Source organism: Vombatus ursinus, unplaced genomic scaffold, assembly GCF_900497805.2.
Source record: "Vombatus ursinus unplaced genomic scaffold, bare-nosed wombat genome assembly UNPS02004698.1, whole genome shotgun sequence".
NCBI classification, from domain to species: Eukaryota; Metazoa; Chordata; class Mammalia; order Diprotodontia; family Vombatidae; genus Vombatus; species Vombatus ursinus.
This window is the reverse complement of record NW_020944476.1, coordinates 1,082,264-1,107,445: the sequence shown is the minus strand read 5'-3', so window position 1 is coordinate 1,107,445 and position 25,182 is coordinate 1,082,264. Positions and strand designations below refer to the sequence as shown.

Here is a 25,182-nt window from a genome sequence, read left to right as displayed (position 1 = left end):
AAAAAGGCCTGCATGGTATTTTATCCTGGGGAAAGATTATAGATTTATTTAGGTCTGTTTAGTTTAGTAAGTATATTTAAGGCCCACATTGACAGTTACTTTATTTGAGGTAGACTTAACTCAGCCCAGGGTATAACTTTTCTTTACTGAAGTTGTGAATATGACACAAGTTGAGGAATGACATCTGAGCCTCCCTTTAGGCCTTTGACTTTCCAGCTTGCACACTGATAGGTTTCTTAAGGTTCCCATTTTTAAATTCTTCATCATCCAAATATACCTTAAAGCCCAGACTTTTAAATTAATGGGTATAATAAAATTGGATGTAATACTGTGGCATGTTCTTAAAGGATGTGTATTTCTAGATCTAATTATATCTCCAGGCTCTTATCATTAAGAGAACAGAATGTCAGTGTTTAAATGACCTAGGCTGAAAACCGCCTCTGTGAATTATGAGTGCATTTATATGATACTTCTTGTATTCAGGATGCTTGGGAAACTCTTTCATTGTTCAATTTGTTTTTAAAAAATCTGGGTAGCTACTGAGAAAACTGAAAGACAAAGAAGTAACTTACTAGAAATCACACAGAAAAGGTCTTTTAAGTAGAGGTTAGAACTCTAAACCCACAGAGTGTGTTTTAGCCTGGTTTGGCCTAGTGTGTCTCCAGCAGGGTTCTCTCTCTTCCTTCCAGATACTGCCTTTCTCCTGTCCTGATCCTTTTCTGAGATCTTTCAGGCTAGGATCTTTAGGATCTAGGAGCTTTCAGGTTAGAAAATTTCATTTTCCTTGCTAATTGGTACCTCTTTGCTGCTGACATCTGAGGTGGAAAACCACTCAAATATGTCAGAGTATACTCTTACCCTTCCCTATAAAACATATAATGAATAAACATGCCTATAAAAATAAACATAACATTAAATAATATAAAACATAAATAAAATAAATATAAACATGCCTATAAAACATAGAATAAATCTAGAAGTCATAGGATCATAAATTTCAAGCTAGAAGGACCTCAGTGGCCATTTAAATCTGTCCCATATGTTTTATGGATGAAGAAATTGAGGCACTCATTTCTAAAATATATAGAGTACTAGGTCAAATTTATAAGAATACAAGTCATTCCCCAATTGATAAATGATCAAAGGATATGAACAGGCAGTTCTCAGATGAAGAAATTAAAGTCATCTATAATCATATGAAAAAAAATGTTCTAAATCACTATTGATTAGAGAAATGCAAGCCAAAACAACTCTGAGGTACCACATCACACCTATCAGATTGGCCAATATGACAAAACAGGAAAATGATAAGTGCTGGAGAAGATGTGGGAAAATTGGAACACTAATGCATTGTTGGAGGAGTTGTGAAACGATCCAGCCATTTTGGAGAGCAGTTTGGAACTTTGCCCAAAGGGCTATAAAAATGTGCATACCCTATGACCCAGCAATAGCACTTCTAGGGTTGTATCCCAAAGAGATCATAAAGATGGAAGAAGGACCCACCTGTACAAAAATATTTATAGCAGCTCTTTTTGTGGTGGCAAAGAACTGGAAATTGAGAGGATGCCCATCAATTGGGGAATGGCTGAACAAGTTGTAGTATCTGAATGTAATGGAATACTATTGTGCTATAACAAATGATGAACAGGCAGACTTCAGAAAAACCTGAAAAGACTTCTATGGTCTGATACTGAGTGAAATGAGCAGAACCAGGAGAACGTTATACACAGTAACAGCCACACTGTGCCATGACTAACGTTGATAGACTGAGCCCTTCTCAGCGATGCAAGAATCTAAGACACCTCCAAAGGTCTCATGGTGGAAAATGCTATCCACATCCAGAGAAAGAACTATGGAGTTTGAATGCAGATCAAAGCATACTATTTGCTATTTTTTTTTTCTATTTTGTTTTGTTTCCTCTTTCTTGTGGTTCCTTCTATTGGTTCTAATTCTTCCTTACAACATGACTAACATGAAAATGTTTAATAGGAATGTTTATATATAGCCTATTTCAGATTGTGTGCTGTTTTGGGGAGGAAGGCAGGGAGGGAGGGGGAGAAAAATTTAAAACTCAAAAGCTTATTGGGGCAACCAGATGGTGCAGTGGATAGAGCTCCAGCCTTGGAGTCAGAAGGACCTGATGGCCTCAGACACTTGACATTTACTAGCTGTGTGACCCTGGGCAAGTCATTTAACTCTGATTACCTGGCAAAAAAAAAAAAGAAAAACTTATTTGATAAATCAAAAGCAATTAATTAAAAAAAAAAAAAAGAAATTGAGGCCCAGGGAGGCTCAGTGAAATTCCCAAGGTCACAAAAGTCAGAGGTAGAATTTGAACCCAGGTCCTTAACTCCAGAGGCAGAGCTTTTTATACTGTACCAGGCTGTTCTTTTAACTGACAAGAACTTATTTGATGGAAGGATGTGCCCAGCCCAGAGGATAGGTAGCCTCTCACAAGACCATTAAGGTCTTTACTCCAGCCTTGGCCTAAAGACCATTGTGCTTGAGGCTCTTTGCTGGAATCTCTGGTTAGGTCTCCTACCTGGTTTGGAGGTGTTGGCTGTCTTGCAGGTTGCAGGGTGGGTGTTTCCCCAGTACTCTCCCCTTGTCTTCCCTGTAAATCCCAGCACCAGACCCCAGTAGCATCCCAAATGGGAATTTTCTGAACACAAGGGTGAAAAACTTTTGTCTAAATTATGACAGAAAGTTACACTGGATGGCCTCTTCAGTTCCCTTCCAGTCTAAATCAGTGATCCTCCTTTAAAACTGGACTGGGAAAAATAGATTTGGAGGTCATTTCCAGAGAAGTTTGGGTAAGATGGTTTTGAGGCAAAGGTGGGAGGAGGGGACCTAGCCAAACCAGACTGGAAATCTATACCAACTACATCCAAGTCCACAGCGGTGTGTGACTTTTAGCATCAGTAAAGAAGGAAGGAGAGGCAGTGGTGTTATAGCCAAGGCTGAAAAGCCTCTTCTGCTGTCAATCCTTCCCCATCTCATTGGGCATCACTTGGGAATATTTTCTCCTCTAATTGAAACTTTCTCCTCTATGGCCTCAGCCATAACTTTTTTTTTTCTTTTATAAATTTTCTGTTTTTTACTTTAGATACTGTGAAGGTGTCCAGGGACTCTTTATCCTGGAATCATAGGTTTAGGGTTGGAAAGGACCTTAGAAGTCATTGAGTCCAACCCCCTTCATTTTACAGAATAGAGTTCCTAGAGTGAAGTGACTTTTCCAAAGTCACATAGGTAGTAAGAGTCAAACCTAGGTCCTTGGACCTCATGTCCAGCAAGCTTTCCACTATATCTTGCTACCTCTTGAAGTTCCCTCCATCAGCACAACTAGTAGCTTGACTTCATTTGAGAGAAGCCATGATGCTAAATAAAAAGAAAATGAGTTTCCTAATAATCAGTCCTAGGGGCTTATGATTTTTGCTTCATTTTCTACTCTGGTTGTTTCCAAGGCCACACAAATGGTGGGGGAAAGATGGTGCTTGTATGACATGAGCTGTTTGAAACCAAAATGTTTTTATATAAAATCTTTCCTGCATGATCTTTTTCTGAGTGTAGGTTTAATAATGATAATTAATTAATAATAATTGACATTTTTTGAATGGAGACCTGTGATTTCATTGGTGTAGGGAATTCCCAATAAGAACATCCTACTATCAAGGCAGATCAGCACCTTAGAGAGTCGCTTGGGAGCATCAAGAGGTTAAATGTCTTTCCCAGGGTCACACAGTCATTGTACGTCAGAGGTGGGATTTGAAATCAGATCTTCATGGCTCTCTGTATATTATACTACACTACCTCTCATTGGCTCTGACATTTATAGTATGATTTAAAGTTTGCAATATGTTTTACATACATTATGTCATTTGAGCCCCATGAGCAGACTTGTGAGTTGGGTATATAGCTATTATTGTCCCTATTTTGCAGATTAGGAAACTGAGTCTCAAAGAGATTAGCTGGTCACATAAGCGAGGGTTTTGAACTCAAGTCTTCTTGACTCCAGATACAGTACTTGGGCCACTATTTCTTGATGTCTTTGGAAATTCTACCATCTGCATGAATGCCCATCAGCAGACAGGTTTACCCATGAAGGTGGCATTAATTCCGACAGAGAAAGTGATACTTCTTACTTTACCTTGGTTTGTCTCTCATACACTGATTAGTGGTGCCCAGGCGCCAGTGTTAGGGAAAGATTCTCTGACTTAATTTTCTTCTCTTCCTCATCTCAACCCTGTAGTTACCAGTGTAATTCCACCCTGTCTTCTGCTCTGTCTTGGCATCTTTTGTCCTATTGCCGGATGTATCTTGCCAGCCTTCCATGCTTTTGCTCTCAATACCCTCCTCCTTAGCACTTAATCATGCACTGCTCTCTGTAGTTGGAAAAGGGCATGCAAATGACCTGACTGGGCACACTATGCAAGTTGGGTTATCTAACTTCAGTGGGACCCTCACTGTAGCAAGGCGATCCTTTTATGCCTCCCTAATTGATTCTGTAGCTCACTCCCTCCAGAGACCTTCTCTCTCTTGCCTCTCAGCTGAATGTTGTTATTCAGTCCTTTTTCAATCATGTCCAACTCTTCGTGAGCCAATTTGGGGTTTTCTTAGCAAAGATCCTAGAATGATTTGTCATTTCTTTCTCCAGCTCATTTTACAGATGAGGAAACTGAGGCAGACAGGGTTAGGTGACTTACTCAGGGTCACACAACTATTAAGTATCTGAGGCCAGATTTGAACTCGGGAAGATGAGTCTTCCTGACTTCAGGCCTGGCACTCTATCCACTGTGTCACCTAGCTGCCCCTGTCAGCTGAATATCTCACCCTCATACTTCACAGAGAAGATAAATGCCATTGGCCATGATCTTCCTCTCCTCCCTATTTCTTGATGTGAAAATCTTCCAGCATCAACTCTGACTTCATCTTTACTCCAGGCTCTGATAATAAGTTGTCTCTCTTCAGCAATGCCAATTCCCCTCTGTCTGTCCCTGATTTCATCCCTTGCCACCTCAATCATCTTCTCTCTCTAAACTTTAATCTCTTCCTATGTACCTGTGCTTTCCCTACTGCCTACAAATATGCCCGTCTCCCTTCTTCTAAAAAACAAAACAACTATGTTGAATAAATGAATGAATGAGAAAATTTGAGTACCAGGAAAGACCTGAGATCCCCCAGTACAAAGCTCTCATTTTATAGGGGAGGACATTGAGGCTCAGAGATGGTGGTTGCTCAGTGTCACACAATTAGGTAGTAATCAGCTGGTCTAGGACCAAAACCTTGCTCTCTTGACTACCCATCTGAGGCTTTTTGTTACACCCCTGTGTCCTGTGGAGCTGCCAGTTTATCCAAATAACTGTGATCCTGGTGAAGCTTGGAGTCAGTCATGGGAATCTTAGGATTTTGAGTTAGAAGGCATCTTAGAGATCATGTGGTCCAACCCTTTCATTTTACAGATGAGGAAACTGAGGCCTTGTGAGGAAAGTGACTTGTCCTTGCTTTCATAAGCAGTAAGTCGAAAAGGCAGGATTTGAACCCTGGTTATTTTCACTGGAACTCTAGGGCTTTCCCCAGATACACCTGTCCGTGCATGTGTTCAGTAGAATATGTTCACAGATTGGGACCTGGAAGGGACCTCAGGCCGTCTAATCCAACCCTGTCATTTTGTAAAGGTTGAAACATAGGTTCACAGAGAGTGACTTGCTCAGGATCACATAGGTAGATTGCATTTGAGATGAGATTTGAACCTAAGTCCTCTGGTTCAAGGCAATATTTTTTCCACAATGCCACAAAAATCAGAACTTTTGATCCTGGCAGAGAGAAACCTTTAGCGACCCATGCTTTTGTGCTTCATGGAGTATTTTCAGTTGAAGGTTTAATGAAGCGCTTAAAGAAATTGTTTCATTGCTGCTACATAATTTAGTGCTCTTCTTTTGCATTAACATATTAACATATTGTCACTTTTAACCTTTCACCCACTGAGTCAGGCACTTAAAGTGCTATTAAACTCAATAATTTTTCTTATAAATAGCATGAGAGTGACGGGGAAAGAATTGGATTGACATTTTAAATAGGCTCCTGCTTCAAAGCATTCCACGGAGCATGAGCATCACCAGTACTTTAAGAGAGGATTTGGGGTTGCTCTCTTAGGCCAGAATGAGGTGTGGATCTGAGAGGGAAGCCAGCATTTTAAACACCCCTCGCTTCTGTCAGAGTAAGCTGGCCAGAAGAGGGAAGACACTGGTTTAGGAATCAGGATTATACTGTGCCTAGTTCGTCCTCTTGGCTGCATATACAAATTATAGGGTCTCAGGTGATTTATACCCTTCCCTCAGCCATAGTTTATTTTACCCATCCGAAAACTGGGAAATCACAGGATCAAACAGTTATAAGCAGCCATGCCGGAGGTAGAAACTCCTTCTTTAAAATGTATTGGGGAACATTTGGTCAGTTTATTTCACTCATCTGAAAAGTGGGGAATCACAGGATCACATGTTTGGAAGTAGCTATGTCTGATGCAAAAGGTCCCCTTGTAACTTGTTTTGAGAAACACTGGGCCTCTGGTCCTCTGCTTGATGACATACGGGGATAGGATACTCACTGTCTTCCGAAGTAACACCTCCCATTTTTGGACATTTCTGTTTGTGGTTTTTTTTGCTTGTTTGATTTTAAGTTTTTGAGTTTTTTTTTTTTAAGTTGAAGTCTGCTTTTTCTGTTCATTGTTCCTAGTTCTGCTCTCTGGAGCCAAGCAGAAGTAGTCTTATTACTTGGTAGCCTTTCCTTCAAATCAAAAGAAATAATATTCACAGGGCACTTAGTGGTGCTATGTTAAGTGCTTATTGGGCAGCTAGGTGGTGAAGTGGATAGAGTGCTGGGCCTAAAGTCGGGAAGACTCATCTTTCTAAGTGCAAATCTGGCTTCAGACACTTATCAGATGTGTGAGGCTGGGCGAGTCACTTAATCCTGTTTGCCTCAGTTTCTCATCCATTATAATGGAGAAGGAAGTGGCAAACCACTCCAGTATCTTTGCCAAGAAAACCCCAAATGGGGTCACGAAGAGTTGGACACCATTGAAGTGACTGAACAATAACAACATAAATGCTTATTAACCTTTCCTTCCCTTGTTCCCTATCTTCAAGTACTCAAAAACAGCTCTCATACTAAACAGAGTCACAGATTTATAGTTGGAAGAAACCTGAGAGACCATCTAGTGGCTAGTCCATCTCTCTCATTTCACAGGTGAGGAAACTGAGGTCCAGGGAAATAAAGTGATTGCTCAAGGTCACGGGAGGTTGGCCTCAGAGAGGTGACAATGCCACAGTGTTCTCCATGTTCTCTCTAAGACCGCTTCTCTACGCTATTTCTTCAACCAGTTTTTATATAATTTATTTTCTAGTCATTTCTCTCTCTTAATTGTCCTTCTCTAGATGCTCTCCAGCCTGACTGTGTCTTTCCTAAAAAAATGGCACCCGGGACAGAACACAGCACCCCAGATGTGGTCTGACCAGGGGAATTTCCTCATTTGTAAAATAAGGGGTGTTAGACCAGATGGCTTCTGAGATGCTTTTCACTTCTGAATCTGATCCTGTGTAGTATGATGGCTGTCTGAGTATTTGAAGGAAAGTCGGCCGTGTGGAAGAGGACCCTCCATGCTTTAGGCTTGTGTTTGTGAATTATGGAAAGGCTATCACCTCCATATCCTATCCTGTTAGAGGAGAGGCAGCTGGTGGTGCAGTGGATAGAGTGCTGGGCCTGGAGTCAGGAAGACCTGAGTTCATATTCAGCTGCAGACAGTAACTAACTGTGTGACCCTGGGCAAGTCATTCTGTTTGCCTCAGTTTCCTCAACTGTAACACAGGGATGATAATAATAGCACCTATCTTGCAGGGTTGTTGTGAGGATCAAATGGGATAATATTTATGAAAAGTGCTTAGCACAGTGCCTGATGAATAGTGCAGCCTGTGATCAAGTTAGCTTCTTTTGGCGGCTGTGCCATGCTTTTGGCTTATATTGAGCTTGTAATCTACTATAACCCCTTTCTCCTGCCCTGTCTGCCGTTTTTTAACATGGAGATTTTGTTACTTTCTTAGATGTGGTGAAGCATATGAACCCAGTGTAGGAAGTACTTTTGACCTTTGCTCAGAAAGAGTTTTTGTAGAAATTGAGGTGGTATCTTTTACTGGCACTGCTCTTCCTTCAAAATGGTGATGGTAATAAATTCCTGAATCTGCCATGGTTTTCTTAAAACTAGGGGCAGAGTCTTTGAAAATACAACACTTTTACATCCTTTTCTCCTTATGTTTTTAAGCAAAATAGTCATTGTTGTCAAAATAGGACAATTTGGTTAGTTGCATTGAGTGCATGCATGTGTGTGCATGGCTACTATACCATTCAGCCCCTGAGTACCTACTATATGTGCCCAGGACCCACACATTATAGGGACAGAAAAGATAAATGATGTGGTCCGTGCCCTGACAGAGCATCCACTCTTGTTGGGGACAAGTGAAGAGATAAAGAGAATACTACAAGATGGTTATTATCAGTAAGTGCTCCCCTGTGTAATCTTGATTCCAAATGCTGTAGGGAGTTAAGAGACAACAGCACAAAATGTGCTGGGTTTGGAGTCAGAGGACTTCTCTTTGAATTCCTACTCTGCTACTGTTTACCTCTGCAGCTTTGTTCAAGTTGCCTGTTTGGTCATTTCCAAAAAGAGAGGGTTGGAGTAGATAACATTTAAGGTCTCATCCAACTATGATCTGTTCTCCCCCCCTGCCCCCCCTCCCTTCTTCCCTTCTCTCTTCTCTCTTTTCTCTCTTTTCTCTCTTTCTCTGTTTCTTTTCTCTCATTCCTTCATTTTCTCTTTCTTTGTTTCTTTTTTTCTCTCTCCCTCTCTTTTTCTGTTTCTTTACTCTGTCCCCTTTTTCTTCTTTTTCTTCTTTTCTTCTCTCTCTCCCTCCCATATGTGTACACACATACACACACACACACACACACACACACAATTTTATTTAAAGGTAGAGGAAAATATTGTGAGCTGGAGCAGCTGGAAAAGGTTCAGAGAGAACTCCTTGATGACAGAATCTCACTTGGCTCTAATTCAGCTCCTATCATGCCTAGACAATAATTTCCTGCAGTGTAACTGACAGGTGGTCATTTGGTCTTTTTTTGAAATTAGAGAGATGACACTAACTTCTGAGGCTGACCATCCCGCCTTGGGATAGCTCTGATTCTGAGGATGTTTTTTCTTACATTAAGCCTAATGCTTGATCTCTAGCTACCACTCATTGATCCTAATTTTGCCCTCTGCAGTCAAATAAAACATGTTTAATCCTTTGTTTATGGGACAGCTCTCCAGATACTTGGAGACAGCTGTTGTAGTCTCCTTAAATCTGTCTGGAGCTAAAGATTCCTGATTCCCTCCCAGTCCTCCTTGTGGTGTGATCTTGAGGTGGGTTGCCCTCCAGTTTATCAAAGTCCTCCCTAAAATGTGGAGCCTGGTAACTGATTAACTGATCGAATTAGATGCTGATGACCTCTGAGATCCTTTCCAGGAATTAGATTCTGTGATTCTGCAAACAGATAACAAGAAAAGGGAAGGGAAGGTATTCTAGGCCCAAGACAGGAATCAGCGTGATAGGAAGGGAGCTGGGCATGAGCCTGGCTTGCCTGTGGGACAGGGAAGAAACTAGAACTGAGAGGAAGGCAGAGGTGAGTGCATATTGAGGAATAGTAGGCTGAATTTAGCAAATTTCAGGTGAAGTTTTTGCATTTTTGTATCTCAGACACCACTGACAAGGATGAATACACAAAAGAACCTACATTTGACCAAGCAAAGAAAAACAATGTGGAGTAAATAATTCACATCTGCGGAGTCTATGTAGTGTGTTACTTTTACACAGAGTTGCCTATGGGGATCAGAGTAGCCTAGAAACGGCAGACCTCTTCCCTGTCTATCTGGGGCCTCAATGGCAAGGTTCATCTGAGTCATCTGAGGCTGCTTTCTATATAGCCCATTGTACTCCCCCTCTCTCTTTCTTGCGACTTTGAAAATCAGAGACATTCTGCACAGCGGTGTGCCCTGAGGACCTGTGATAAATATTTATTGATAATGATTGTGTGTGTGTTTTGTGGGTTCCAGACAGTCTGCCTGAAGAAGCCTCCCCTGAAAGGTCTGACTCTCTTTGGCTGTGCTCTGAAATTTAAAGATTCCTAAAACAAACAGGGGTTTTCATGAGAGGCAGCAAGGGCATAATGGATGGAGTGTTGCACTTACAGGAAGACCTGAGTTTGAATTCCACCTCAGCTTCTTATTATTTGCGTGACTATGGGCAAGTCATCTCAAATGTGACTATAATTGTAAACCACTTAGCACAGTGCCTGGCACATAATAAACACCATATATGTTAGCTATTGTTGTTATTGTTGTTATCCAGCGTTTCTGAGCTTCAGTAACCCCATCTGTGATTAATATTAGCACCAACCCCTCAGGGTCGTGAGGCTCAAGTAAGGTCACATAGGTGTGGTACAAACTTTAAAAGTGCTATGTAAATTTGAGCTATCATTGTCATTATTTTTGTAGTTCCTTTTTAATTTTAGGATCCAAAGGCCTCTGGAATTCTGTTAGTCCGTTCCCCTGCCTCTGGGTAGGACTATACCAAAACTGTTTCATCATTTTTTCTTAGAAGAAACTTAGAATTCCCAGACATGGAAGGTTTATACTTTTCCTCCCCAAAGAACCCTTTCTCGGGATTCTTGTTGGACTGGGGAGAACCCTAAAAGGGGCCACCATTGAAGTTAACTAGGTGGCGCAGTGGACAGAGCACAGGGCCTGGAATCCAGAAGGTCTGAGTTCAAATTTGGCCCTTCTCTTAAGTATTATATATTATCTAATGTTATATCACTTAATAATGCATTTTTATTTCCTTCCATTATGCCACAGAATTCTCCCAGAGGAAGTACTAGGAGGCCCGTTGGGATGAGAACAACTGGACGGGTACTAGAGAACAAGGGATTTTACTAGTCACCAGCTTTATTGGGATAGGACAGCATGCAAATAAGGTAGAAACTGAAAAGAATTGTCTTTTGCCTGGACAAAACTTTAGAAAGGTGACTTGCAGGCTACTTGTGAAACAGCTTGATTCAGATTAAGTACTTTCTTGGCTTAAGATGGCTGAATTTGGGCTTTTCCGATTTAGGTGTCAATGATCCCAGCCTTGTTAAAAAACAGTGATGAAAACCTCCAACCCCACTCCCCCACACATACTTACAGATCTCCTATCAGTACTTTATCTCAGGCGTTTCCTATCACAGAATATGAGGATTGGGTATGAATTGATGCTAACTCTGCCTCATGTGAGGCGCTCAGTAGAGACTGACCCTAGAATGTGGCAGAGATGGGTGCCATGGGCTGCTGCTTTGAGTGTGTCCAAGATGAGATAAAATGAAATCTTTTTTTTTTGCTTTCTTTCTTTTCACAGGTCACGGCCAAGACTGCCTTCCTATTTATTTTACCTCAGTATAACATTAGTATGCCCTCATCAGGTAAGAAAAGTCTCTCTCTTCACCTGGCTATATTCTTTCAAAGGCTTAATCTTTAACTGTTTCTTTATCCTTTTATCCTTCCCAACTTCTGTTCCCCATTTATCTGCATAACCTTTTCATATATTTGAATTCAATTTTTTAAAAATTCAATTTTAAATTCAACATTGTGCATAAAATGTCAGCATCTATTGGGTTACAGCTCTTTGTTAAACCTACTGCCAGCTTTGGAGAGCAGAAATATTCCTCATTCTCTAACAGTGCATTGTTGCACGGTTAGATGCTTTATGCCGGCTTTGGTTCTTTTCCCTGAAGCCTCTGCTGTTGATCTGTATTAGAGACAAGATATCAAGCCATCAGAACCATTGATCTGTTCTTTAGTGTGGCTTCTACTCTTTTAATTATCATTGATGAAAATGGTAGTGTTATTGTACACTGATCTGTAAGCAGGTATTGTGGACTGGGGGATAGAATACTGTACTGAGAATAGATTGTAAATGAATAAGCCCCCAGCCTTTGACATTTTATGTAACCACAGGAAGGCTGCCGCAGCTTACCTCCCTGAGACTGTGTTTATAAAATAAGGCTGTTTCTTATCTTTTTTGAGCAGTTAATATATATTTAACATAGTGCTCAATTGCTATAATGCTTCCCTGCCCCCCAAAAAAAGGGGGGGAGGCACAGTGACTATTTCTTGGGTGTTTACATTGTTGAGGGTAATATGTAATAGGAGTTTCATAATTGTTGAATAAATGAATAATGGTAAGTGAAGTCCTGCCACCTATGATGAAGAGTGGGGCTTGTACCGTTTTGAGTCTCTTAAATCAACAGTATGAAGTATAGGATGAGGCAGCCTGGCTTACTGGAGAGAGTTCAAATCCTGGTTATTTATTTCAAATGAGATAATTGCAAACATTAAAGGGTTATATAAATGTCAGCTACCATCATTTTAATTGTTATTATTAATAGTAATTATTATTACATATATAACCACAGACAGATTCACTTAACCTTTCCAGGCCTCGGTCTTCTCATCTGTAAAACAATGGGAGTAGGTTAGGTATTCTTTAAGTTCCTGTCCAAATTTAGATCCTGGGATTAGTGAAAGTGCAAAGTGATGGAGACTTTTGATTTTCATTGAGCTACCCTGCTTTCATGGTCATGGACCCCATTCTGGGACATCTGTTGTCATATGTGGCATGGTGGCCCACATCTTCTCTGACCTATTCCAATGCTTCCTTGTCACCCCTACACTATAAGCAAAAGGCCCCTGGATTCAGGTGGGCAATCTTACCTTTAGGGAGGTGAGATTGGACAGGGTAGAAATGAGGCAAAAGAGAATTTTTCCATTCAACAGACATTCATTGTGTGTTTGTTACATGCTGGGCACTAGGATTACCAGGACATAAATGAAACAGTCCTTGCCCTCAAGGAGCTTACATACTGCTAGGAGAATAGAACACATACACATATACGTAGATACAAATAAAGTAATTTGAATGAGAGAGAGCATTAATAACCAGGGGGTGGGGCCTCGAGTCAGGAAAGGCCTCATATAGGAGCACTCATATAGTGCTTTGAAAGAAGTTAAGAGATAATGTATACAAGCAGAGAATGGGAAATTTGAACGTTATGTATGGGAAACTCCTAGCAAGTCAGGTTCGATTCAGGTGGGGAATATGTGAATGGGAATAATATGTAGTCAGTCGACAAGCATTTATTAAGCCTCTAGTATATGTACCAGGTATTGTACTAGGCATTGAGACACAAGTACAAAAGTGAAAATAGTCCCTGCTCTCAAGGAAATTAATAATGGCTAACATTTCTGTAGTACTTGCTATGTGCCAGGCACTATGCTAAGCACTTTACATTATTATCTTAGTTGACCCTCACAACAGTCCTGGGAGGTGGGGGCTATTATTAACCTCATTTTATAATTGAGGAAAGTGAGGTAAACAGAAGTTAAGTGACTTGTCCAGGGTCACACAGCTAGTAAGGCTGAATTTGAACTCAGGTCTCGATGCTCTATCCACAGGGCCACCTAGCTGGACCTACTAAAGGAAGGTTTGTGAGGACACTGCCATGTCCTTCTGCAAAGCACCTCCAGTTGATGCCACTAAAAACAGAATTCTGTCCAGACCACAGGGCATGACCACCCCATAAGCATCATAGATCCAGAGCTAGAAGGGATGTTACAGGTCATCTAGTCCAGCCCTTTCATTTTACAGATGAGGAGACTGAGGCCCAGGAAGTTTAAGTTATTTGTACAAGGTCACACAGGTAGTAGTCAGTGTCAGGAGTATGGTTTGAACCTGGAAGCCTGTACTCCTTGCACTGTGACCATCTCATTGTCCTTGGCTCTCTGGTCTTGGCAGTATTGTCGGACTTGAGCCACTTACCAGGGAAAAGGGATGTCCAGTGCCATAGGCAGCCATGGAATCGTAGATTTGTGTCATATGTGGTCAGTTTATTAAAAAATCCTGCACCCCAAATCCTGGGAGCCAGAAGCAACTCTGGAAGTCTGTCCTTTCTTAGTGGAGCCTCAGAGTGGGAAACCAGTTAACTGGCCTCAGCTCCCAGAGCCCGGGTCTCTTGCCGTTCTCTTCTTAGAAACTCTGGCGCAGTGGAGTTTCCTCATAAGCCCTAGGGAAGTTAGTCTATACCTTGGGAGAATTACCTGCTCTGAATTATTCCCTTTGCAGTGAATTTCATGGTCCCTCCTTGCTCGCCTCAGTTGTGTTTCAAGAGAACATAGGTGCCCAGACTTCCTTGGCTTTTCTAGCCTGCCCAGGCTGAGCAATTTGGAGTTGACTGCTGGTGGACCTTGGCTAGGAGAAGAATGACCTGTGGCGCTCTTTGATGGTCAGAGAGTCAAAGATTCTCCGGGATTATCTGTCCTCCCTCTCCCGAAATTTCTTCAGCTTCTTAGAAGGGCATTTTTTTCTTCATAGAAGTGAACATATAGGGTCAACCTCTTGGTCCATTCAGCTTGGAATTCTGTCTCTGATGGTGGCACAAGGGGAGGTTTTGTGGAAGGGCATGGTTATCTGCCATGATACTCATCCTCATAAAGCTTCAAATAGGCCCTTGTGGTGTAGGGGATAGAGTACTGGACTGAAATAGGCTCAAATCTCAGATGCTTGATAGCTGTGTGGCCCTGGGCAAGACACTTAACTTCTGTTTGCTTCAGTTTTCTCATCTGTAAAATATGAGGGTTAGACTAGATGGCCAGCTGAGGTTCTTTCCGGATCTAGAATCTTGTGTTCTCCGATGCCACGAGGTTTCTGAAGAAAGAAAGTGGTCATTTTATGTGTAACTCATGTCAGGAGAGAAGAGTTTACACAGTTACAGGATTTGAAAGTTAGAAGGGACCTCTTTGGCCCTTGAATCCAACTCATACAACCCTTAGTATAAGCTGCCTGAAAAGTGGCCCTCTCGTCTTAGCTTGAACCCTTCCCAGGAGGGGTACCTTGCCACCTCTTAGGGCAGCCTGGTCCACTTTTGGAGGGCTCTGATTGCTAGGAAATTTCTTCCTGACATCAGGCCTAAAGTTGCCTCTTTTTGTTCCTGGCTCTGTCCTCTAGGGCCAAATAAAACAAATCCAGTCCTGCTTTCTAGTGGCAGCTTTTCTGGAAGACTATTATCGTATCACCCCTTTAGGCTACTCATTCCCAAACCCTCAATCCTTTTAAATTTAAAAGCCACTGTGTACAGTATACATTTCATCATATTCTGGCTTTTATTATAGCACTTTTAAATTTGCATGGTTTGGCATGTCTGCATAATACATGTTGCCTTTCAGATTTACTGACTATATCTGATGCCTACACCACCATGTGGTAGTACATGAGAACTGAGAACCATGGAGGAAACAATCCCTAACTATTTCTGAATTTGTCCCCACCTTGGAACTTAACAAATTATAATACTGAGTTCTTATCTCAATCACAGGTAGCCAAGCTACTTTTGGAACCCCTTTGTGGGACCACCAACTTTAACTTTGTGAATCCCTGGGCATTCCAGCAGAACTAATATGGCAGGCAGTGGAATTCAGCTTGCTGCTCGTGGAACAGCAAACTGGTAGCGGTTTACATTGAAGAGACCCTCCCCTTCTATAGTTCAAGTTTCCCTGCACCCTTACTTCAGGCTGTAAAAGGAAGCCTCAGCATCCAAGTCAAACTCAAGTCTCCTCATTTATCCCATCGTTGGATTGCTTAGTAGCAGGTTTTCTAACAGATAAGACTGAATTCAATTCAGTGACCATCTTGTAAGCACTTGCTACGTTCAAGCCTTCCTCAGTGTTTTTAATGCCCCCGAATATGAAACAAAAGCCCATATTTTTAGCCTCAGCATTTAATAATGCTGGTATGACTCTGTGTCCTAAAGAACAGTAGTAGTCTTTCAAGAATTGAAGTTGAAAGTTACCCAGAAGTTAATTGAGAGGTGTCCATAGTAAGTGTGAGTAGAGTCCAACACATTACTGAGGAATAATTGTACAAGATGAGTGGCTTATAAAAAATGTTATTGGAGAGCTGAAGGACCAAAAAAGAAGGTGGGCCTGTCTTGTGGTGAGAACCAGTGAACAGTCTGCCATGCTTTGTTGGTATCCAGGCAGTGTTAAGAGATTCAAAGGAAAGTCCTCAGTAAGTTGGGAGAGGATTTACATGAGGAAATGGGCACTAGTCCCACAGAGTGAGGAGGCCTGCTTGGGTTACAATCTGTGTTTGCTAGAGAGGAATATTGACATCACGTGAGATCAGAGAGTCACTGACACAACTTGCTAAACTCCTTTAAAAATTGTAAACTTCTAGAACGTAAACTTTTTTTGTAAAAGTGTTTTCCCCCCTTCTTTTCTCTTCTTTCATTTTTAAAAAAAAATTCATTATCTCCACATCCTCTCCTTTCAGAAGACTGGGAAGAAAGGTGGGTAAGTAGGTGGAGCAGTTCAGTTGTGGGGGGGAGGGTCCTTTTCCACTTCTTTGTCTCCGTCCCATTCCTCCCCACTACCCCACCATGTCCCCTAGCTATAAATTTGTGATTTGGCAAAATTAGAATCTATTAGGTAGGAAAATTGAGCTCAGCCAGGAAAGAGAAGGAGGGAGAAAGAAGTTACACGGTCTTAAAAAGTTTGATAGGTCTAGGCATGCATACTGGGGAGTACTTGCTGTATATACTCAGGGGTTTTCTAAGGTCACCTGAGGTGACTTTCTGTGTCATCTCTCCCTCTCCTCCCAATTTTCAGCAATTTCTGTTGGTTTCAAGGTGTACTCTGTCACTTAAAAGGGATGGGAAAGCCCCAATCTGTAGGATCGTGGTTAGAAATAAACAGAACTCAAGAGGTCTGGAATGAGTAGAATATGAATTCTTTCAGTACCACTAAACCAAGCAAATTAACTCTATATCAGTGATTCTGAATCCTGTTGACTTGCCTACCTGTTTCTGGTTCAGAACATATACCCAGAAATAGTCCAAGCATTAGAGTGTATATGACTGGCTGTTGCCATGGATTTGCAGTGTGATCTTGGGCAGGTCATTCAACCTCTAGGTTCTTCCTGCAAATGAAGATGGTAAAAATGATTGATGGTCTTGACCTCTCTGGGCTGTCATAAAAACAGCTGGTTGGTGGATTGCAACTTCCTTGAATGGAAGGAGTTATGTCAGCCTTCCAGAAAAGTATTTACCTCTAGACTAAAGAATAATATCAGACTAAAAATAAGGACCTTTGTCCTCCTTAATGTTGGCTGTTTTTTTGTGAGAGTGTTATTTGTAGGGAGGGAAGAAATACTGAATCAAATTCAGTAATCAATTAATTTTCACTGGAAAGTATTTGAATGTTTTAGCTGTGTTCACAGGTGAAAATACTGTATGAGCAACTCCCTGCCTCCTTACATTCTCTTTCCCTTTCCCTCTTTCCTTGCCTCCTTCTCTCCCTTTCTCCTTCTCTCTCCTCTTTTTCTCTCTTCTTTTCCCTCTCTGCCCCTCCCTCTCTTCCTCACCCCTCTTTCTTCCCCTCCCCTCTTCTCACTTCTTCTTTCCTTTTTCCTCTCTCCCCCTGATGAAAGGATGTAGGGGGAGGGAAATTTCTCTCACATAATAATGATTATTTTGCAGTTAATCTAGAGTAACAAGGACTTTTTAAGAAAAAAAAGAAAAGAAAAAAAACCTGTGAAGGCCTAGGAGTTTAGCTTTCATTACTAGCTGCACTGGATCAAGGTGTTTTTTTATCATCTACTCTTTTAGTAAGACCCTGGGTACCTTTTCCACCAGAGCTAGGCCATGTTTCCTGTAACCCCTCCTAGAATGGAACACTCTACTTATGAAAGGGACCCCAGACAGGCTTTCCAGCTGGAGGTTTGAAAGCCCCTTTCTGTGGAAACAGCCTTTTGTCTCTTCCTTGATGGCTCTGAGTGAGCCCTCCCAGTAATTGCTTGCCCCTGGGAAATCTAGTGTTGCCTTAGGGACTCTGATGCTTATATGTCTCCTCTGAAGATTGGAATCTCTCGAAAATGGAGTGCCTCTTTGTGTTCTATAAACCGAGGTGTGGGGGGAGGACCAGGGACAAAAGCAGAGACAGGTGGGCAGCAGCAGCTCTGGAGAAAGAAACCTCACTTAATCGGGGAGGGAAGTTAATCAGGGTAGGAACATCATACATTAGTGCTGGAAGGGGTCTTAGAGATCATCTGTTCCAGCCTGCTCGTTTACAGATGAGGAAACAGGCCAAGAGGGAAAGAATGATTGGCCCAAAGTCACAGAGTTAATGTACAGGGTACCTCCCACTACTCCGCCTCCTTCTTTCCCAAAAGCTCAGGCAGTCTTGGGTAGGGGCTGATTTTACCAAAGGGCTTGTAGTTCTTTTTTGAGTTTTGGTTGAAATCATACCCAGGTGAGTGGCCTTATGGTAAAAGACTTCAGTCCCAAAGACAGCTTGGAAGTCAAGGACTGTTACCCAGTACCTCTGGGATCTTTGTAACTCTTGATTTTTTTATCTTTCTGCTTTAGAAACAGATCCCTCTTACACTAACAAAAAAAAAAATTGACTTTGCCACCTCAACTTAAGGGGAGGAAATGTTTTGCTGAGTAAACAATTAAGAGTTAAAATCCCAGTTTCTCTGAGGGCAGACAGCCAGTTATTTTAATCACAGGGGCAGCCCAGGTTTAGAAAAGAATGCAGCACCTCCTTCCCTTATTTGCAGAGGTAGAAGAACTATGGATTGGAACACTACATATTCTATTGGACTTGGTTGCTAAGTTGGTTAGTTTTGCTGAATTGCTTCCCTTCCCCTCTCCCCCACTATTATATAGTCCATGTTATAAAGGAATGACTCTCCAGTTTAGGGAGATACAAGTATATAAGATGGTCCAAAATTTTTAAAGCTTAAAACCTCACTTAGACTTTTGGGATATGCTGTGTATTAAGAAATGAATGTGATGTAAAAACAAAAACTATCTTTTTTTTTTTTTAAGAGGCAGTGTAGCACATTGATGGCATTGGAAGAAATAGTGACTTCAGAGGTCTTCTAATCCAGTTTTTTTTGGTTTATAGATTCATTCAGTAAGAATTTATTGGGCATTTACTATGTATCAGTCACTGCTAGGTGCCAAGAAGAACACAGACCAAAATGGAGCAGTCCTTGCCTTCTGTGTGCTTCCATTCTAGAGAATGAGGAAACAAAGACATAGATGTAAGTGATTTGGCCAAGATCACAAGGCACTGAGTGGCAGAACCAATATTCAAATCCTTGGGGCCTCTCAAATGCAGAGATGTCACCTATTTGTGTAGAAACAGTATCAGAAAAGCCAAAGGGAGAAAGCTATCTTTCAGGGACTATAAATGTAATTAGAAAGTATTACCCATTTATAGGGAAGAAAACTGGAAAATAACTGTGGTGGAAAGAATACTGGACTGAATCAGGAAATCTGGGGGTGAGTCTCATACCCACTAGTTTGTAACCCTGTGACCTTAGAATTACAGAATCCTTGAGTGAGAGATGAGTTATTTCACCTCTTTGAGCTCATTCTCCTTATTCATTCATTTAAAAAGATTGATTAAAGCCTGCTATATGCCATCCATCAAGTACAGTAAAAATAGCATACATCTGTATAGTCTTTTAAGATTTATAAAATGTTTTTCACCCTCTACCTCAGGTAATTAAGGCATGTATTATTATTTTCATTTTATAAAAGAGGAATTAAGGCCCATAGAAGTTTAGTGACTTACCCAAGGTCACACAGTTAATAAGTATTGGTGTTAATATTTGAATCCAGATCTTTTGACTCTCAGACTTGTGTTCTTTTTGATAGCCTGTTCAGCAGTCTGTAAAATAAAAGAGACTTGACTAGGTAACTTATCTTTAAATCATTTTTATTGATTAAAAAAAAAAACATTATTCAGATTTCCAAATATATCCCTCTGTCCTTTCTTTCCCCAGAGAGCCCATCCATTGTAACAAAGAATGAAAAAGAGGGAATAGGGGGTAGGGAGACAGTTCTGCTGCATATCAACCAAGTCTGACAGTATATATACATTCTGCACCTGTAGATCGACCTTTCCCTCTCCCTCTGGTCCTGCAAAGAAGAGTGGAAGGTGTATTATTTTCTCCTCTCTTCAGGACCAGCCTTGATCATTGTAATTTATAGTGTTCAATTTCATATTTTTGTTTTTATCGTTAAATTATTGTGTTCTAAATGATTTCTGAGGTCCCTTCTAATTCTAAATCAGTCAGACAATCATTAAGCATTTATTAAGTACCTACTATGTGCTATTATTCGAACTCCCTAAAAAAGGGGAAAAAACTATCCCTAGAGGCTGCTTCATTTCAGATGAGACAATATTTGTAAAGTGCTTAGCACAGTAATGAGCATGTAGTAGGCACTATATAAATGCTCATTCCCTTCACCTCTTCAGCTAAGCAGAATGGGGGGAGGGGGAGGAAGGCAGAAGAGGCATTGGAGCTGGAACAGGAAGGATAATGAGAGAAGAGTATTTATTTCCCAAGCTAGATGATGAGTTCAAATCAGAAGAACCTCATAGATCTTTGATGTGCCTCACAGATCTATGAGATGCCTCATAGAATCTTTGGAGAAAGGACTCATGGAGTTTTAGAGCTGAAATGTCCATTGGGGTAGATCGTCATATCCAGTCTCCTCATTTTAGAGATGGGGGGGGACGACAAAGCCCTGAGGATTAGTCAGTTAAAAGACTCATCCATTTAAGAAGAATGTTTAGCCACTTAGTGCTTTTTCTGAGAACTTGTGGAGAACAGGGATAGCCCTGGGCAACCGGGACATCCAGAAATACTGTGGTAATTAGAGAATAACCAGCCTGGACCACAGTGCCTAGGAATAGACAAAGCAGATGAGATGATCAGTCCATCTCGGGGACTGAACGTAAGAAAGCACAGTACACTGAGTAAGTAGCAGCTAGAATGAATGGCTTGTGAAAAGCAAATCGTGCCAGACTGATTTAATTCCTTTCTGTGATAGAGTGATGGGCCTTTGTAGATAAGGAGAAGCAATAGATGTAATCTACCTGGATTTGCCTAGGTGTTTACTCCTGTGATTCTGCTTGCCTGTTACTGGCGGGGGAGGGAAAATTGGACAAAGTGCACTTTTTACTAATAAATGTTGGGGCCAGGGGTAGAATAGGGGTGGGAGAAGGGCAACGTAGAGGTGGGACCAGTTGATCAGCTGGGCAGGGTAGAAACTGGAAGATTTGGGGAGGGTGGAAACTTGATATGGGGAGGCAAAGGGTCTTGACTACATACAGGGTGCTTGGAAAGAGCTCTTAAGGTAGAGAAAAAAAAAAGATTTGTCTCCCTCTTTCTCTTTATAGAGTGGTCCCCAGAAGGTACTTTGTTGGGGAAGCGGTGGGAAGGCAGCCTTCAACAATCCTGTTTACAGGTTTTAGGATAAACTGAATTTTCATTGAGTATATGGTACCATTGCCAGTTTTTCTGGGTTTCAGGCTAAAGTTACGTTTCCAGTCACCCTCATTCTCATTCTCAGTCCTCTTCGACCTCTTCTCTCCACATACAGTTGCCAAGTCTTGTCAGTTATCTATCCGCTCCATCTCTTACCTCTAGCTAGCTAGATATTTCATGTTATTTTCCTCCACATACTCTCCATTTCAGCCAAATTGGTCAATACGAATGAATGAATGGAATTTATTAAGCTCTTACTATATCTTCTGTCACTTTTATCTGTGCCTTTCCATAGTCTGTTTGTTCCCCAGGCCTGGAATGCGTTTCTTCCTCATTTCTACTGTTAGAGTCAATCCTTAGCCTCCTTCCAGATTGACTGTGGGAAGTTTTTCCTGATTCTCCTAGATCCTTAAATCATCTTGTATTTTACTTGTTGACATGTTATATCCCTCAGTAGAGTTGACTTCTTTTGCTTCAGCAGTGCCTGGAACATAGTAGGTGCTTAATAAATGTTTATTGAATGGACTAGGAGTAATAGCATCATATATTTATTTAGTGTTCTGTAGTGCTTAGGGTGTTTCTTTTGCATTTTCTTTTAAAAATTTTTGTATTGCTGTCATTTCAAAGTATATCATTTTGCCTCTCCTCTCCTTCCTCCCCGCAGGCAGCCAACTCTGCATGGGCCTAGTTATTCATATGTTGTTTACAGAATATAAACCACTTTAGAATATAACTCTTTTATATAAATATGTATTTTTTTCTTTTGATAAAAATGAATGGTTTTTTTTTTAACACCCATTAATTTTCAGCTGGCACCATATCATGGGAGTAGTGAATTCCCTAAGTTTACCTCCCACTTTGTAATAGCCTACTTCCTTTTATTTGCATTAAAAATACCTCCTTCAGACTCTTAAAAAAGAATGTAAGTCCCTTGAGGACAGAGATTATTTTTGCCTTTCTTTGTTTCCCCAGTTCTTAGGGCAGTGCCTGGCATACGGTAGATGCTTAATAAATGTTTACTGATAGACTATAACAAAGAATAAAAAAGAAAGATGGGAGGTGGGAAGCAGTTCAGCACAACTAACTGATACATTAAGCATATCTGACAATATTATATACTTTCTCTTTTGAGGCCCACAACAACTTGGTGATATAGTTAGGGAAAGCAGGGACACCTTTCCATACTCCCTTTTCTTTTTATGAAGTGCTTTCAGGCTTGATTAGAATTCTACCTCTAGGAATCTGGATGGGAAAAAACAATAGAAAGTCCAAAAAACTTTTTTTGGGGGGGGAGGGTGGTTAGGGGGAAGGGGAGGAGTAGAATAAAATGCATTCATTGAACCATCATTGATTAAGCACCTACGCTAGGTTCTGGGACTGGGGGGAGAGGGTCTGATGTCATTCCCAATCCCCCATCCCCTTACTCCTCCCCCCACTCAATAAATTCTCATGTCTCTCTTATTACCTCCAAGATCAAATTAAAAAGTCCTTTGTTTGTCATTACAGCTCTTATAATTTGACTCCTTCCTACCTTTCTAAACCCCCTTACGTTTTACTCTCCTCTCATCTTCTAAGATGTAACAACACTGGCCTATGTGCTGTTCCTTGAACACCTTACATCTCAATTTCCTTTCTCTGAGCTTTTGCACTATCTCATGCCTGACATGGCCTCATTCCACCTCTCCCTCCTAGCTTCCTTGGCTTCCTTCAAAGCCCTACTCAGGTCCTACCTTTTGCAGGAGGCCTTCACTGGTCCCTCCAGATACTAAGAGAGATTACCTTCCATCTATTCTATTTATTGTATATATACCTAGTTATTCACGTGTTCTCTCTCCCATTAGACTAGATGCTTCCTGAGGACAGAAGCTGCTTTTGCCTTTTTCTGTATTCCCAGTGCTTAGCACAGTACCTAACACATAGTTTGCCCTTTATTAATTCTTGTTGACTTAGTTCTTCTTACTAATAATAACAGTTCAAGGTTTAAAAAAGATTTACAAAGTGCTTTTCTCACAGTGACTGAGAGTTAAGTAGAAGGTGTGTGTGTGTGTGTGTGTGTGTGTGTGTGTGTGTGTGTGTGTGTGTTGTATCTATACCTATGATTTCATTTGGTATAGCTAATGAGTATATATGAGCTAATGGTATAGCTGGTGAGTAAACCCCCTCTAATCAAATCAGCTCAGCTGATTCTGTAACTTAAGAGTCTTAGAGAATTGCCTGCATCACCGAGAGGGCAAGGAACTTGGCCACGGTCACAGAGACAACCTGTGTTAGAGGCCAGACTTGAACCCAGGTCTTCTTGACCCTGAGGCTGGTTCTCTGTTATACATTACCTGATGCTGCCTGCCATGTCTTCAGCAATCTGTAAATTTTCAGGTACCTAGTACAGTGTTATGTACCCCAGTAGATAGAATCTATGTACATTGATTCTGATACCAGGAAGCACTCTGCTATCCATGAGTTATAGCCCAGTGTTATTATGGCCAAGTTGCAGATTAAATCTTTTTTAAGTTTTCAGCTCTCTTCCTTGGTAGTTGATGCCAACTTTAACCTCTGACTATCAGTGCTTATCATTGGTTACAATAAAGGGAGGAAATTGTAGAATGGACTCATTACAGATATTTCCATTGGTGCTCCTGGAAAATCAACCCAGGAATGGCTAAACAAATTATGCTACATATGAGTGAAATATAATACTATTGTACTGTAAGAAATGATGAGAACAGCAGCTTCAGAGAAGCCTGAGAAGACTTAAATGAACTGATGCAGAGTGAAGTGAGCAGGACCAGGAAAACAATTTATACTGTAACATCAACATTGTAAAGACAGACAAGCTTGAAAGATTTACAAACTCTGATCAGTGCAGTGACCAACCATGATTCCCTGGGGAATGATGATGCATGCTATCCACCTTTGATCCAGAGACAACAGACTTCATGGTGTAGCATAAGATATATTTTTGGACACGGATGGTGTAGGAATTTATTTTCTCTGGTTATGCGTGTTTATTATGAGCATTTTGTGTTCTTTTATTTTTCCCAGTGGTGGGGTGGGGGTAGGAAGAAGAATAGGTAAAATTGAAAAAAACTAGGTTAAATTAGTGTGATCATGTTTATTTACAGAAAGACAGCAAAGAACCAAGCACAGGAGACCAAAAATTAGGAACCACTCTGATCTGCTGCCAGACTAGGGATATGAATCATTTCCCAGTGCAGGGACAGCAAAACTGCTCCAATGGTATGGTGTTCCTGGGACTTGGGGTCAGACTCATTCTGCTTGTTCCCATAGGGAAGTGCTCAGAGCACTGAATGGGTGGAAATTGCAGAGACAAATTTAGGCTTTGTGTCAGCAAAAACTTCCTAAAAATCAGAGCTCTCCAGAAGTGGAATGGACTTCCAGGACGTGGATGGGAATGGTGGTGGGGTGAGAGTGTTGAACTGGGGACGGGGTAAAGGGGGGCGGATAGAGGTGTCATACAACAGGTTCCTATCTTCTGGACCCACTTGTTAGCTGTATCTAGGTCTGGCCTTAGATATTTACTGCCTATGTGACCTTGAGTAAGTCAATTAACCTCTGTTTTCCTCAGTTTCCTAATTTTAAAATGGGGATGATAATAGTATCTGCCTCTTAGGGTTGTTGTAAAGATTACATGAGATAATATTTATATAAGCACTTAGCACAGTGCCTGGCACATAATAGGTATTATATAAATGCTAGCTATTTT

At 41.1% G+C, this 25,182-nt stretch overlaps 1 protein-coding gene across 1 annotated transcript in view; it reads left to right on the top strand.

Annotated features, from left to right (window-relative positions):
• The window catches only part of TRAM2 (translocation associated membrane protein 2), an 86,852-nt gene that overhangs the window by 39,738 nt on the left and 21,932 nt on the right, over positions 1-25,182 (top strand). Inside the window, exon 2 of the mRNA XM_027840289.1 lies at positions 11,481-11,544. Within this exon, the coding sequence (XP_027696090.1) occupies positions 11,481-11,544 (64 nt within the window). The remainder of the gene's footprint in view (positions 1-11,480; positions 11,545-25,182) is intronic.